The 15454-nt window shown below is 35.5% G+C and overlaps 1 protein-coding gene across 3 annotated transcripts in view; it reads left to right on the forward strand.

Annotated features, from left to right (window-relative positions):
• LOC105053587 (uncharacterized) overlaps positions 1–15031 on the forward strand; it is a 36320-nt gene extending 21289 nt beyond the window's left edge. For 2 of the 3 annotated variants that reach the window (XM_010934812.4, XM_073246087.1), the window contains 12 exons: positions 1503–1611; positions 2650–2759; positions 5089–5157; positions 5345–6085; positions 7790–8310; positions 8457–8521; positions 9795–9874; positions 11220–11324; positions 13302–13441; positions 13528–13656; positions 13888–14040; positions 14310–15031. In XM_010934812.4, the coding sequence (XP_010933114.1) occupies positions 1503–1611; positions 2650–2759; positions 5089–5157; positions 5345–6085; positions 7790–8310; positions 8457–8521; positions 9795–9874; positions 11220–11324; positions 13302–13441; positions 13528–13656; positions 13888–14040; positions 14310–14448 (2361 nt within the window). In that variant the 3' untranslated portion in view covers positions 14449–15031. Of the gene's footprint in view, positions 1–1502; positions 1612–2649; positions 2760–5088; positions 5158–5344; positions 6086–7789; positions 8311–8456; positions 8522–9794; positions 9875–11219; positions 11325–13301; positions 13442–13527; positions 13657–13887; positions 14041–14309 lie in introns of those variants that run through there. The other variant, XM_073246086.1, reaches the window with a different exon arrangement.
• Positions 15032–15454: the final 423 nt, after the last annotated feature.

The raw sequence follows: 15454 nt of genomic DNA on the forward strand, positions 1-15454 counted from the left end.
TGTTGCTTTGCTTTCCCTTTTAGGTTTCTTTCCTTTATTCTTGTAGTCATGATCTTACTATTATATTTCTCGCATGGATGACATGCGCCATTGCTTGGGAGCATGGTAAAAGGCCTGGGCTTACAAGTGCAGTAGCACGGGTTCATGTCTTGGGGTAGTCATCTTGTGCGAAAACAAAAGCCAAAGGTTGTCTGTCTCCAGTCTACCCCTCCTAGGACCTCAAATTGCCAGGAGGACCATAACTGGGTAGTGGCAGTTATTTGCTTCATGGGTGACCCCCTTCTTTGTCTACTTTTACTGAAAACAGTGAACTTGAGGATTTTTTGTCTAAAATTCTTGATATTTTATCTAATGGCACGACAACTTCCTGAAAAACAATGACCATCAATATGTTGTTATATGAGCACATCATCAATTTTGTGAATGTTCATGTAAATTCCTTGTTTCTGCTTCTGTTTCCATATGACTTTCAGTTGAAACCATTTGTAACTTTATTTACTTAATAATGCTCTCTTTAAGGAGCTTTTTCCCTTCTCTTGCTTTATGCATCTTCAGTTCTTTAATTTAAGTGTTATGTTGATATTTTTTTTCTCTTCTGGTGAAGACCAGCTTTCCCTATGTTCTACCAAGTGTACTCGTTTCAGACATTCAATAAGCATAAGTTCACTGCTGCCACAACCCCGATTTTCTGTATCTTTGTTATGCATGGAAATGTTGCTTTATTTTCGTCCCTTTATTTTCTTTTTGCAACACATTTCACATTATGTACATGAGTAACTGGTGGAGTATTTGAGTTATTTACCTTGGCATCAGTATGGTCTAGATTAGTAGAGTGGTATTTTGCAATTTTGCTTGGGTAGAAGAAATTGAGGAAAGTGAAAAATGTAAAGAAATAAAAATAAAACAAAAAAGTGCAGAGGAGCCAGTAAGAATCACACAGATTGATTAGTTTGAATGTGCCAACCTAACAATTTAGATGCACAAATAACTGGCATTAAATACTTAAGAAGTGATTCATATTATATTTATAGGGCCATTGCAACTTGAGAAAAGCAATTGATGGATCTTCTGGTTTACTGATCCATTTATTTTATCAGGAAGACTCCTCACAATAGTGATGGGTGAATTTTCATTCTGAAGTCAGATTATATTGGCAACTTGGTTTTGAAATAGGAATCCTTCATCTCCTTGGTTACGATTTTCCGCAAACCATGGAGAAAGCACTGAAAAATGGGAGATATGAGAGTTGAAAAAAGAAAAAGATCAAACAAAATTGACACTGTACTCTTTTACAGTATGTGCTCTTTGCAGGATTGAGAATAGTACTTTATAGAAGAATCACATTTATTACATGTTTCCAAAATCTGTATGTTATTCTTTGACTTGTATAGTGCACATTTCAGAAAAAATGCTCGATTAAAAGTTGTATATTGAGTTCTTCAGTTTGTATCATGATATTTCTTGTACCCTCTGACTTATGATTTAATAACCCAATCTTGCAGGATATGGAACAAATGGAACGACTTCCAAAGAGCACACTTCCTGTGATATGTTTCAAAGAGGGCAGTCCTCCTATTCCAGATATATCAGAAACTTACTTGAAAGATTCATGTATGTTACTGGATTACATTTCTATTGATTTATTATGTCTGTTGATTTTCTGAATGCATATATACGTAATGCATTCATATGCAATGTCTCCATTGGTCAACTTCTGGTATATGATACTAAATCCAGCATAAAGAGCTGACTGCATGCTGGTTTTGCAAGTCGATCCCCTGACTTCTGACACAGTAGTGTGGCACTCTGTATTTCTGTCCCATCAAAATGCTGGTGTCCCACTACCATTTCAATACAGGGAAGCTAGAATCTGCATGATAATTTCTGTCCCACCTGAGAGCTGGCATAGCATCACTTCTGCAGTACATACATCATCTCCCATTGCCGTGTTGCTATTTCATTCTTTGATGATTTTGCATGAGATGGAGAATTAAATGTAGAGTTTGTTCTATCTGCAGCTCGTCATATGGTAGATGAGTGCCAAATAGCTGTGCATTTGCTAATCCAGTCAAGCAACTTATGCCTTCATTTTGGACATTTTTGATCAAGAATTATAATTAAAACCTTCTATCATGCTTTAGGTAGTGTTGTTTTGCTTTGACTCTGTAGTATATGGGCCTATGTAGTTTACTAAGGGATAAAAAATGACAAATTTTTGAGAGTTATTCCTGCTTTGAATATGATTTCTTTCTTAAAACTTTTTTCTTTTATCTTTCAGTCACGTTTAAAACATTTTTTTTTTAACTAGTATTTCTATATTCTAATTCTGCTTCATCACCTACATAACATTTTCCCTAGACATATTAATGACAATTTTTTTTTCTGAGTTTATATTGCCCATGTCTCTTTTGATTATCCACTCTAATTCATATATGATTTTGAGCCAGATTGTTGCTTCTGTTTCATCATGAAGAAATCTTTTAAGCATCAGAATCTTTTCTTCTGAAAACCAGGGTTAGCCGTGTTGCCTTTTATATGTTTGTGGTGGAGATTTCTCAATTTTTGTTTCCTTAACCTGTGGTTTTTGTCTTTAAATGTAATTCTGTGATGATGCAAATAGTTTTAAGGGAAAATACTTCTGTGTTACAGTTTCAAATTTTATCTTGAATGGATCTTTTGGAGGTGCACAGAATCTCTCCAATGTGGATACATGCATTCCATTCCAGAAAAATCTTACAGTGATATTGACAAGTGAACAGGTTGTTATTCTTTACTGACTCAATTAATTGGTATCAAATTCTTATCATCTGAGACCTAGCTGTGGACTTCATGTCAATTTTCACTGGTTTCATGAATTATGGTATTAATATTTTGTTGCTGTAGCTGTGGAACGATGGCCTTATAGATGAATCCCAATCCATTGAAATTCTTCTTTCAAATTTTGTTGGCAATATCTATGTTTCTGTGTACAAATTTCAACTGGAAATCATGATAAACCTTTTGTCAAAAGATCTTCCAGGTTTGCCACTATTCTGTAGTTCAGTTTTGGAACTACTGTAATATCTGACAACCTTATATTACTTAAAATGCATAGTGACGTGAAAACATACCTTCATCTCTTGGTAGCAAGCTCATAAGAAAACACCTTGCTCTGATCCTTTCTTTCCCTTGAACTACCAAATGTGAGGGAAGAACATGCTATTTGCCGTCTCTGATTCTATATTGAATAGTTTAATTTTTCTTTGGTACTTATCAGGAAATTTTTCAAGGTGGAATTATGAAACCAATCCCAATACTTGTGATAAGGCTTCTTGTTTGTAAATGCAGTTAAGGGGATGGAGATGTGAAGAAAATTCTCCTTTTCCTAGAATTGTTTCATTGCTCTTATATAAGCATATTAATCAAAGAATTTATGATAAATAGCCTTTTGTTAAGTGTCTTTTCTAATTCATCTATTTACTGACTCAAATCCCTTGCATAACCACCAGACTTTAATGCCTGCTTGTTCACAAGCATGTGCTTTAGTCAACATGTTACTCTTGAGTTGTCTGTATATATTTCTGCCCATAGCATCTAAACAAGTAAAAACATTCTATTCACAAAAATATAAGCACTGTAAGTTGAGGAAGTATAGAAATACTTTACAATTTGTTCTTGCTTCCTTTTTGTTTAACTAGCTCACTGATTCATCTGAATAAGCCATTTACAGATTGTAGTTTCAAAGTGCATTGGATGTTGAAGAGTTTCTTGGCAGATATTGAAATGCCACATATGCATTCATAAAAGTGTTCAAGAATTGCTTAATCAATTGGACATAAGGATGCGAGATTATAAAACATGACAGTGAAAAAAGTGACCAGTAACATTATTATTCCTTTTGTAGATGTAACAGAAAGGAATTTTCGAGCACAAGGATTAAGAATCCAGTTTGTCTCGGCGGTACCAGACTGAACTGGAGAGAGACTTGGAACTGGGATGTGTCTGGGACCTCAAGTCTCTCCAGACCTGGTAATCTGGGTCCTAGTGGTTGTATCCTGACATTTGGGATGGCCTGGCATCATGGGACTTTGATTTTTTTTTTTTTAGTTTATTTTTTTTCTTTTCATTGTAGTTGTTTATGGCCATGTTGTCTGTCTTAGTACCATCTTGGGACCAGATTTGGTTGGCCCCTGGACTGGGATTTCGACCTTGATTGAGCATCTGTGTAACACCTTAGCTATGATGTCAGTAATGTCTAGGAGTAGATGTGTAAGTGCTAAGGTTTGAACCTATGCACTCTCAGTGTATTAATTTGCACCACCATCTGATTCTCTAACTGGAAGAAAAGAAATGATGTTGAGCTTGTTGTTAATATAAGAAATACGAATATCCAAGGAACATGTAGTTCCCATGAGTAGGGTTTCTAAAAAGGTCAGCCCTTTCCTTCAGAGAACTAGTAGTCAAAATAATGTAGCTATAATCTAGTCTACATAAAAGTATATTTAACCATCAGAAAATTGATTAAAGAGGGTCAACTATAAGTAAAGTAGCTTTCTTGTCCCGACATCAATCTCTTAATTCATTCTACTTGGCATTTGGTATCACTGGTTACAGTCCCAAACAAACTCAGCTGAAAGTAGTGTTCAGAACAACCAACTCATTAATCGAAAATGGAAAATGGGCAAGTGCTGGTATAAGAGAGATTACAAACTTTATAGGGAAGCAAGCATGTATAGGTTGTAAATCCACAAGATTTTCCCAAACAATCTGAGAAAGAATCAGAAATTGAGAGTTATCTATGCTTGGATTTGGTTTTATTTAATCTCTTTAATATTTTCTGAGCATTGTTAATTTGTCATTCTTTCAAATGTGATAAATTGCTTGAAACAGCATTTTCTGTTTGGCTTCTATCACCAAAAAAAAAACTCTGTTTGGCTGCTTCTTCCCAAATTACTTTGTTGTCAAGAATAAAGATATTAATTATGATTGAGAAAATGCATCTTGTTATTATGATTTATTTTACCTTAAAGGATAAAGATACTTTGTTCCTAGATCTTTAGCTTACCACTGTAGAAGTGGATGATATCATCTTAGAAAGATGTTCTGCAGATATCTCCAGGAATATGGTACATTGGATTCTTCAATGGCCTTGGACCTGCTCGTACACAATCAAAAATGGTATGCTCTTTTTATTTGCATTAAATGGATATCTTATCTGAGTCTTGTACCTAATGCCTGTCTTCTGACTCCACACAAATGAAAAATTAAATGTATTCAGTTCCATCAATTGGTTAGCTTGTTTGATTTCTGTTTCTTTTATCCTCCTCTTTGTTTAGTTTGTTGAATTGCAAAAACTTTATTGCAGATTAGTCGAGGCAAGGCATATGTGTTCAGCACCAGCATATTTGTAGAAGGATGTGCGGCCTCAACAATTTGGGGTCCTTACTGTAATCAGACAGTCGATATGATTTCTTGTTCTCAATCTTTATTAAACAAGCAATCAAGGAATCTTTTAGATTTAACAATGGACAAAAGTGGCAGTTTGAACCATATGATGAGATCTGGAGACCATAGGAAATCTGGTTATCATTTGGTGTCCAAAGGATTTTCTATGGTAGAGAAACAAGTGGTGTCCAATACCAGTATGCTCACAACAGCAGAAAATTTGATCACATGCAGCAATTCTATCGAGTCATCATGTCTTGGACAGGGAGAGTTAAAATTCTACTTCTTGGATATATTGGGTATAGCATCCCAATTTAAAATTTCAAGTACTGATTTCAGATTAAATCAAACATCTTCCATGAATAACCCACCAAACTTTAGTGGAATGCTTCTAATGTGTTATGTTCGCTTTAATGCAATGCCGCTTAGGACTTTACATGATCATTCTGCTGATATAAGCAGGGCTCCTTTAATTGTAAAGTCGCCAAAAATTGGACGCTGGTTCATTGCCATTGAGGCTGTTAACCAGACACAAGTGAATGGAGTGATGCAAGAAAGATACTCAGAGATCAGTCTGTGTTTCTCATTTCAGTGGCAAGTGTATGAATGCCTCGGTGGAAAGGCTGGAGTCAACTGTACATGGGAGACATATGTCCTTCAGGTAGAATTATTGGTCACTATTTATAATCTGTGAAAATCACTATGATTTTATGTGATACTATGTTATTTAGAAGTTTAGTCGCAGTTATCAATGTCAAAAAATGTGATCCAGTTTCCCCAATAAATGATCCATGTACTTTCAGTAAAAATGTGCATTAACACCACAGTAGCTTGGCAAAATGTGATTAATAGCAGGGCATAGAGGTAACTAGAATAAAACATACAGGCTATAATTATGTAAGTCATATTTCACTGCATTTTTGCACACTAAATGCGTTATAGTAAATAATCTTTGAAAGAGGGATAGATATAGGGAGAACAAGAAGTGAAATTCAAGGATTGAGGTATCGGGTGTTGATGGCATGTCAGCCTGGTACTAGCATACACATACTATCTTAAGTCATGTCATGCCTGTGCTTGGCACGCATTGGCACAGTTGTGTTTCAATCATTAGCATGAAGGTGAGATGGATAGAAAGTTCAGGCTTTGTTTTCTACAAATGTGCTGTTAAGATAAATGAGAAGATACTTGCAATTATCAAAATAAACCAACTTGCTGTATGCTAAAAGAAAGTCGTGGAACCTAAACTTTTGTTTTAAACCAGCAAAAATGAAGACAGAATTTATCTGATGGTAAAGTTCATGTCTGGTTTTCGACTTGAACAACATTATTGATGTACCACTCAGTCTCTAGGTGCATATTCATTTTATGTACACAACCTGCAAAGACAGACATCCCAAGCAATATTCTGCAAAATAAATTCTTGATCTATTAAATGTAGGGTTGAAACTGGATCGGATACCAGCATATCCATATCCATTTTTGTTTTGTCTAACAAATACAAATAAGGATATGGATATTATTCAGATGCAAAAATTCATATCCGTATTTGTTTTAAATGGATATGGATACAATTCAGATACCCAAACTATGGATATGCTTACAGATATAAATTGGATAATTAAGCTTTACAACTACAAAATTAAGGATATTACTAAGTAGATGATTTATCAAGTTAATAGTATATTTATATAGTTGTATATTTCTTTTAAAAATTAATAAATATAATATAAATTATATAGGGTTATAAATAAATTCGGATATTCAGATATAGATCGGATAGTTGTCTATCAATATCTATATCCATTTTTCTTTGATGGATATGGATATGGATATCGATATTAGTCAGATTCTCAAATTTCTATCCATATCTGGATTGATTCGGATACGAAAATGGATCCAGACGGATATTATCCATACCACTCTCACCCTAATTAAATGGATAAACTCTTCAACTGAAATGGTTGGTAGCACTCATCTTGTTTAGAATCTCTTTTTGTCATGCTCTATTCTCAATAACAATGAGCTGTTTTGATGTGAAACAGTTTATTTGCATTGTAGAAGACTGGAAGGGACGTTTGTAGTGTTAAATCATTTATGAAGAGACCTTTCCAGTTTACTGTCAACAAATTTGTTAGCTGTATTTTAATTCCTTTTACTAAGGGTATGGTATTAAATTCTATCATATTGGATATTGTACATTTATGTTGAAACTTTGTGAAAGTTGACCTGCTTTTTAAATTGCTGCCCAACGGTGAGTCAGAATTGGAAAGACTGAATCCAGCTGAATTTAGTGAAAGGTTTCTTCTTGGTATAACTTGGATGTATCAAAGTAGAATTGACTTTTAAGATTTTCTGCTTGCAGAGAGTCCCCAAAAGAAGTTCGACTGTTCCTTTTGAATCATATTATCTTCCTATTATTGAATATGGGTCCACGGAGTACAGTGATTTCCCCTTGGAACACCTTTTGAGCAACTCCTCTGTTGAGCAATCTGGATGGACTTACTTCTTCCTGGACATTCCCAATGGTGCGGCAGGGGCTAATATGCATGTTCAGTTGACATCAGATTCAAAAATCAATTATGAAATATACTCCAGATTTGGTGGCTTACCATCTATTGATAGCTGGGACTATTATGTGAACAGCACAACTAGTAGCAATGGTTCCATGTTTTTGGCATTGAATGATTCAAGTGGTAAAAAAATTGAATTTTATATTTTATATGCCAGAGAAGGAACCTGGTGTTTTGGACTGAAGCATCCTCTTGACAATCATTTCAAATATCAGACTACCATGTCCATTTCCCTTGATGGATGCCCCAATCACTGTAATCATAATGGAGCATGTCACAGTTCAATAGATGAAAGTGGATTGACAATTTACAGGTCATTCACTTGTTTCTGAGATTTTATTGTTCTGTACTTTACTGTCAATACTAACTTGCTTGTCTACTGTGAAGGTATGGAATCTAGATAATCCATATTGATCTGCAGTGAACTTTCTAACATAAGCATTGCTTCTTTCCTTCCAGCTACTGCGCCTGTGATCGTGACCATGGAGGCTTTGATTGCAGCAATGAACTTGTTACCCCGAAAGGTAATCACAATGTATCACATAAATGTTTTAACCTACGCATATTAGTGTTCATGTTCCCTAACTTATTAATTAATTAGGATATGCAATGCTGTGCAAGTGTAGCTGGTTTGCCCAATTTCTAGAATTTTGGTGCAGATTTCTCTTTGAGAAGATGTACTTCATTATGTAAAAGCATACTAAAAAATAAGCATAGGAAAACACCATAAGGCACATATTTGTGAAATATAATCGTGCATGTGCTATTGTGGAATGTGCTACAAAATATCATTTGCAGCATATTGTTATGTGTAGGAGACTTGAATCATGTTGCCATACCAATGCATACCACCCTGTGCCGAGCATACTTTACCATATCAATACCGAACCGAGACTCGATAGTGGTGGGGGGGGGGGGGTACCAACTACCAAGTCTTCGTATGCCAAATCAACTCCCGTACTGGGCATATGGACACTGTGTTATCATCATACTGGTATGGGGTCAAGTATTGAGATGGCAAACCTTGCTTGAAACAACCAACTCCTGTTGGTCATTATTACCAAATTCACAAACATGTACTATATTTGAAGCAAGGGTAGCTATAGAAAGTTCAAAACTTGGTCAGCCAAATGCTGAGTTTTGGTTGCAGTTAGCTCCAAGATTGTGTTGACATGCTAAAATTTATTAAATAGACAACCCTTTGATGCAAATTTATAGAAGAAAAGGTAGAGACAGATTAATAATGATGTGAAAGAAGATGAAAGAAAAGGGTAAGCACACAGCAGTGGTCTAAAAAGGTAAGAGGGGTCATATGATATGTAATACCAAGTAAATTTTTGCATGAAAGCAGATGAAAGAAAAGGGTAAGCAGACAGCAGTGGTCTAAAAAGGTAAAGGGTCATATGATCTGTAATGCCAAGTAAATTTTTGCATCTTTGTTTGCTAAATGTTAAGGGCAACTCCCAGTTATGGCCAATATAAAAAAGAACCATGGACCCTACTAGTGGAGTAGACTGCACTGAGTAAAAATCTGTTATTTGTTTTGAAATCAACAATAATACAATGTGGAATCCATTATGTACATTATCATGATTATCAAAGATCAGCTCCAAGCATGTGTCTTATGTGGTATCGACTAGAGAATTTCTGTTTCTTCAGTAAATTTTCTGGTCATATATCTATTAGTTCTTCTAAAGAGAATGCATTCAGTTTCATATTGGCTAGGTTTTGCTGCTAAGTACCATTTTATTATGAATAAACTTTGCTATTTAATATGGGTTACTTCATTAATTCTAGGACACATGTGGCAGTCAATCTTTCTAGTTGCTTCGAATGCAGCAGCTATCTTACCCTCATTTTGGGCTCTTCGACAGAAGGTAATTTTTCTCTGTGCTTCCTGTTGACACAATAATTTCTCATATCAATCAATAATTTTTAACTGTTCCATATGCATTTTAGAGTTGATTTATACCAATTGCCCCTTAAAAATTACTAGTGATGGTTATTTGTTTTTGACAAAGAGGTCATCTTTGATATGTAATCTGAAGAGTACCGTGCATCAGCTTGTTGTGATAATAGTACTTTTAATTTCTGATTATCTTCGTTGCATTGTTTAAAGTGTTGATATAGATCAAGCTGATTATTCAAAGTTACTGTTTTTCTGGGTTACAAGAATGATGAGCCCCTTCCTGGTGGCTGCATATTTTAAATGTACAGGCTTCATAGTGATTGACTGCTGGTGGCAATCATTGTATATGCAAAGAATGCTAATTTATTTTATCTGAGCCATCTTTTTGAAACCCACCTCATCCTCTTTTAGTGCATGACTACTATTCAATTTTATATCCTAGTGTCCTAATTTAAATCTTTGTTCTGTAATTGAAGTAAAAATAATGTTTCCTTCAAAAACAATATATTTGATGAACGCTTCTCCAGTTATTTTTAAACTTCTGTAAGGATAATTTGGAAAATGTTGAAAATTATCTAATAAATGTTACGCATTACTTAATTAAAAATTTGGTTTCTTTTAAGGAAATAATGTTAGAAGGAAGAACCAAAATCGTTTAAAAATATGGCCCTGACTAACCATATCTAATATATTTTCACGGTTGATAAATTAACAGTTGAATTCCCTTCATTAGCTTTGTATCTTGAGAATACATAGAACAAAATATGGGAACACAAGAATATTTGAAATGTAAACTTGAACATACGTATATCCATTTGTTCAAAGCTTTTCAGTAAAATTAAAAAATACGAGTTTGTGCAGTAAATGATTCATCATCTTCTTATAATAAGCTCAGTAACTGGAGTGTCTTTCACTTTTATCTGCATTGAAAAAGTAACAGGCATGTTTGCACATGTCTCCAGTTTTGAATGATTCTAGTTTGTCGCAAGATTGTCACATTAGTCTATTATTGGAGTTTTAGACTCCAGAAAATATTTATGAGCACCAGCATGCATCAACTAGTTTTGTTTATGTAGATATTCAGAGAACATCAACCAGATTCTAAGTTTATTTTCTTCATTTCTGGCCAGCCGAGAAAGGATCAGCATTTTGTTTGCACTTCAACCTGTTTATGCTGTACTTTCGAGGCACTTAAGTGCTGTGTTTTCTATGAATCTCTAAATAGTTGTTTGTTATTTTGTATTTTGCTAGATTTGCATGAAATACACAAATAAATAAGGTCTTTGCTAATGCCTTATGACATTTTCTCTTAGGCATATGCTGAATGGGTCCTCTTCTCTTCAAGTGGAATTTCAAGTGGTTTATATCATGCATGTGATGTAGGCACCTGGTGTGTCCTGTCTTTCCGTGTACTACAGGTATTCATCTTGCACCCTGTGCTTGTTCATCAATTCCTAAGAAGAATGAACAGTATGGCCTGTAGGAGAGGCAAGACCGTAAATAAAAAGTTATGACATGAAAGTCTGATTGAAGATGCTAAAGTGAAAGCAGTTCATGATGCTAAACTATCTTTTGTTGGACTGGTTGTAACTGAATTAGTTAGACAGTGGCTAACATTTTGACTGAGCCATTTCTTTTTAACCTGTTATGCAGTTTCTGATTAGTAAACTGAACTTCATTGATTCTTCTTAATTTGTTAATTAATTAATTACCGTTGTTGTAGGGGAACTTCCAATTTCATAGACCACAATATGGTCATAGGTTTGTAGATAATAAAGGAGATCATAATCGCTGCAGTTTCCTTAGTTGCAAGAAAAATTACAATTTTAATATAATAAAAAATGAAAGTAAATTCATTAATATTTCATTTTGTTCAGGCCCAAGATATAACAGTCATTTTAGCATCTGTGACATAAGTCAACAGAAGTCTCTCTCTCTCTCTCTCTCTCTTGCCCCCAATAAAATGTTTTGCTGGTTGATTATTACATTTACCACAAAGTTCAACAATGGCCGATTCTTATTAGAGGACAAGGATGTATATTATGCTTTACAGATAGGACTGGCAGTCTCAACCAGGACTGACATATAGGGTCAACCGGTCAGGTACAGGTCAAGCATGGGAGACCCACTAGGAGGTCAGATTGGGTTGGGGTTGGGTGCCAATTTGTGGTGTCATTTTATCTATGAACGATCTTATAAAATACCACCAAAAAGGTTCTTTGTAAATAGCACTATTTTGCAACCGCAGACTTCCTATTATTTTAGGGATAACAGATAAGAGAAGTATCATCCAAATAAAGAGTGCAATTAATCTTTAATTAAAAACATAAAAAATTATGATGGAAGAATCACAGCCATGCATTTAAAGTTAGAAGCTTCAAACTTAAACCTAGCTTTTCTTGCCTTCTCTCTCAATTTTCCACTCCCATCTTCCCCTTGCCACTATCTCTTCCCTCTCCTCTTCCTCCTCTCTCATCCTATTTATTCCCTTCCTCCCCTACTCTTTTGGGCTTTAAGTGTGGTCTCTTACAGCAACAATAACTAATCACTAGAGTCATCTAGAGTTGATCTTGTTAAGGAGTCAAGTAGCGAACAATGTAAATCATGCCCGTAGCACCTCTGCTTATGTGAAAATTGGCCTAAAGGAGGTGTGGACCCATGACCTTCAGCTGTAGTACCAAGTTAACCGACCATTAGATCTTAAAAGCTTAAGTTGTTACGGGTAGGGTCAACAATGTATATCAGGCCTTGGTAGGTAAATCGTAGCAGCTGCACTAAACTGCTTCTACCATCCACTGGACTAGGTTCAAGCCGCCATCTTATCCCTGCCCAATTAGAATACTCCCAGTGGCCCCATTTCTACCCTTTAGCCTTACCACCACCTCACCTGCCTGTTGGCACCAGCCAACCATCACCTAGCCAACCCATTGCCACCTCATTATCCAACCTGCTACACCACCATCATCTAACCACCCACTCATCATGGCTCCTTCACTCAGCTTCCCCTCTGTTCTCCTTTCTTTTTATATATTTCCCTTTGAACTGGGTAAACAGGCTGGTTCCGGGTCAACAAAGATAACCTGCCGTCAGGTTGGGGTTGACCTTCTTTGCCCTGCAGTTCTGTCAGATCAGGTTTTGGTGGGAGCTTAGTATCAGAGAGGATCATCTTGTCATTCAAAATAACAATTTGAAGAAAAAGATATAATATCGAATTGCTTTGTTGGTCCGGACTTCAATATAATTTGAATGGTTATCTGATCGTAATTTATTGTCAGCTTAGGAACCTGTAGATAACCCCTACTAACATGAAACTCCTACACAATGTTTCTATGCATCCTTTTTTCCTAGCCAGCTAAAATATTAATTGATGAACACATAACTGTATCTGGTTTCAGTTTCTGGACTTTTGGCTTTCTTTTATGGCTGTGGTGAGCACTTTTATATATATGGCTACAATTGATGAGGCTTCAAAAAGAGCGATCCACACAATTGTATCTATCATCACTGCTCTGTTGGCTGTGATGGGTGCAACCAGGTACGTATGCTGGATAAATGAATTTGTGTTTAGATTCTATCTCTATTTGCTGGTTCTTAGACAGATGGTTGTTATCATAATTTCAGGTCAGCAAATATTGTCATTGTTATAGCAATAGGCATTCTTGGTCTTCTTTTCGCATGGTTTTTAGAGTTTTCCACGGCACACAGAGCCATATACTGTCCACCAAGATTTGACTTCAATATGCCTGAAAGGTGTGCTTCCGTAAACTTGCTGAATATATTACATTTTTACATTCAAAGTATATATCGATGGGTAATTTTGATGTTAAGTAATGTCTATCCAGTGGCACCATTGGTAATTTGCCCTTCCCTTTAAGAACCCTGTAATTATATAATGTCTATGATTTGTTACAAATTCTACACTGAGCAGCCAACGGTAAGTCTATTAAAGTTCTTCAATAGCTCATTCTGACTTTTTTGCAGATGGCAAAATATTAAAAGTTGGTTCTGGAACCTTATGAAAACACTGCAGAAAAGATTTCGTTGGCGATTTATGTTATTTGGTTTTATTGCATTAGCTTTGGCAGCAACTAGCTGGAAAATGGAAACCAATGAAAGTTACTGGATATGGCATAGGTATGAGATCTTTTAATCACACAAATTACTAATGAAATCATTTCTTGCTTTCAAGGGTTCAGTTATATTGGATCAGCTCATATAGCATGACTGTCAAATATGACTCTGTTGAGTTAAAGTGAAATCTGATAGTTCTTACTGTACCTTCACATAGCCTATATGCTGATGGAGAAGGCTGAAAAGCTCAGAATTTAGATGAATGTTTTATCATACAAACATGTTTACTTGAGATGGTTCTTACTTGCTATAGATTATTTACTTGACTGCAGCTTATGGCATATTACCATATACACATCTTCCTTCTTCTTCTTGTACTCAACTTGTGCAAATGGAAGCAATGGGCGGGAAGAGCCTGAATATCAGCTAACACGGCAGAACTCGTCATCAAGAACGGAGCTAACAGAGTAAACAGAAACCAGAAAACTGGATGAGGAAATTTATGGAAGCTGGTAGTCTTGTGCATTTTTAATGACTTTATAGTGCCAAGTAAGGTGTGACTGATATTGGTAGAGCCAAATATGTATGCTTGCAATGCCAGGAGTCCATCAATTTCTGAAGAAATTAGCATCCCAGAAATTGTGGGGATTTTATTTATGTCTTGCCACATCATGCTATGATGATGATGCACAGCCAAGTGTCCAAGGAACCGGCTGTTCAGATTGATCCGATCTGATGCTTCGAGATACAACAATTGTACAGTTCAGAGGGGCAAATAAGGATTGGGTTCAATTTTCATAGATACGTGAATATGTAAAAAGGGCAGTCTGGCTGAAATTTTGTGGGGTTAGTGAGTGAGATTAGTGGATTCTATGTTGGTTATTTTCAACTATGTTTGATAGGGAATTTTTCTGTTATTCCTATAAAATTTGCAGCAATAATTAGGTTATCCTAAAGATCCTACACGTCAAATAATAATGTTAGAATTGATTGTAAATGGGGGAATTACTTCAGAGTTTATTGAAATGATTGGGTTCAGACTATTTTATACTCATATTTCCTTGCCTTGAATGCTGGATTTGATGGTTCATCTTTTGATCCATACCACATCCATATACATTGTCTTAGAGCAATCTTGATTATACATGTACCTGTGTACATTATATGCATGCTGTTAAAAAGCGGTAGTTTTATACATGTATTTAAAAAATTTGGATCAAAGCAGTGGAGGATGATTTAGATTAAATCTTTTAATCTAGCATGCATCAGATCTAATCTGTAAACTATCTATGCATGGATCTACGACATTAATATAGTATGCATGATCTGAAATCTGTCATATAGATCATATCTATTATGTATATGAAATCAAATCTCAATATCTTTGCACGGATCGATATATATCGTAGCTGATGATCGTGGATTTACAGATTTCTGGAGCAACATAGATGTTCGGTCATTACAGGTATCCACACGA

This window comes from Elaeis guineensis, chromosome 11 (genome assembly GCF_000442705.2).
Source record: "Elaeis guineensis isolate ETL-2024a chromosome 11, EG11, whole genome shotgun sequence".
NCBI lineage: Eukaryota > Viridiplantae > Streptophyta > Magnoliopsida > Arecales > Arecaceae > Elaeis > Elaeis guineensis.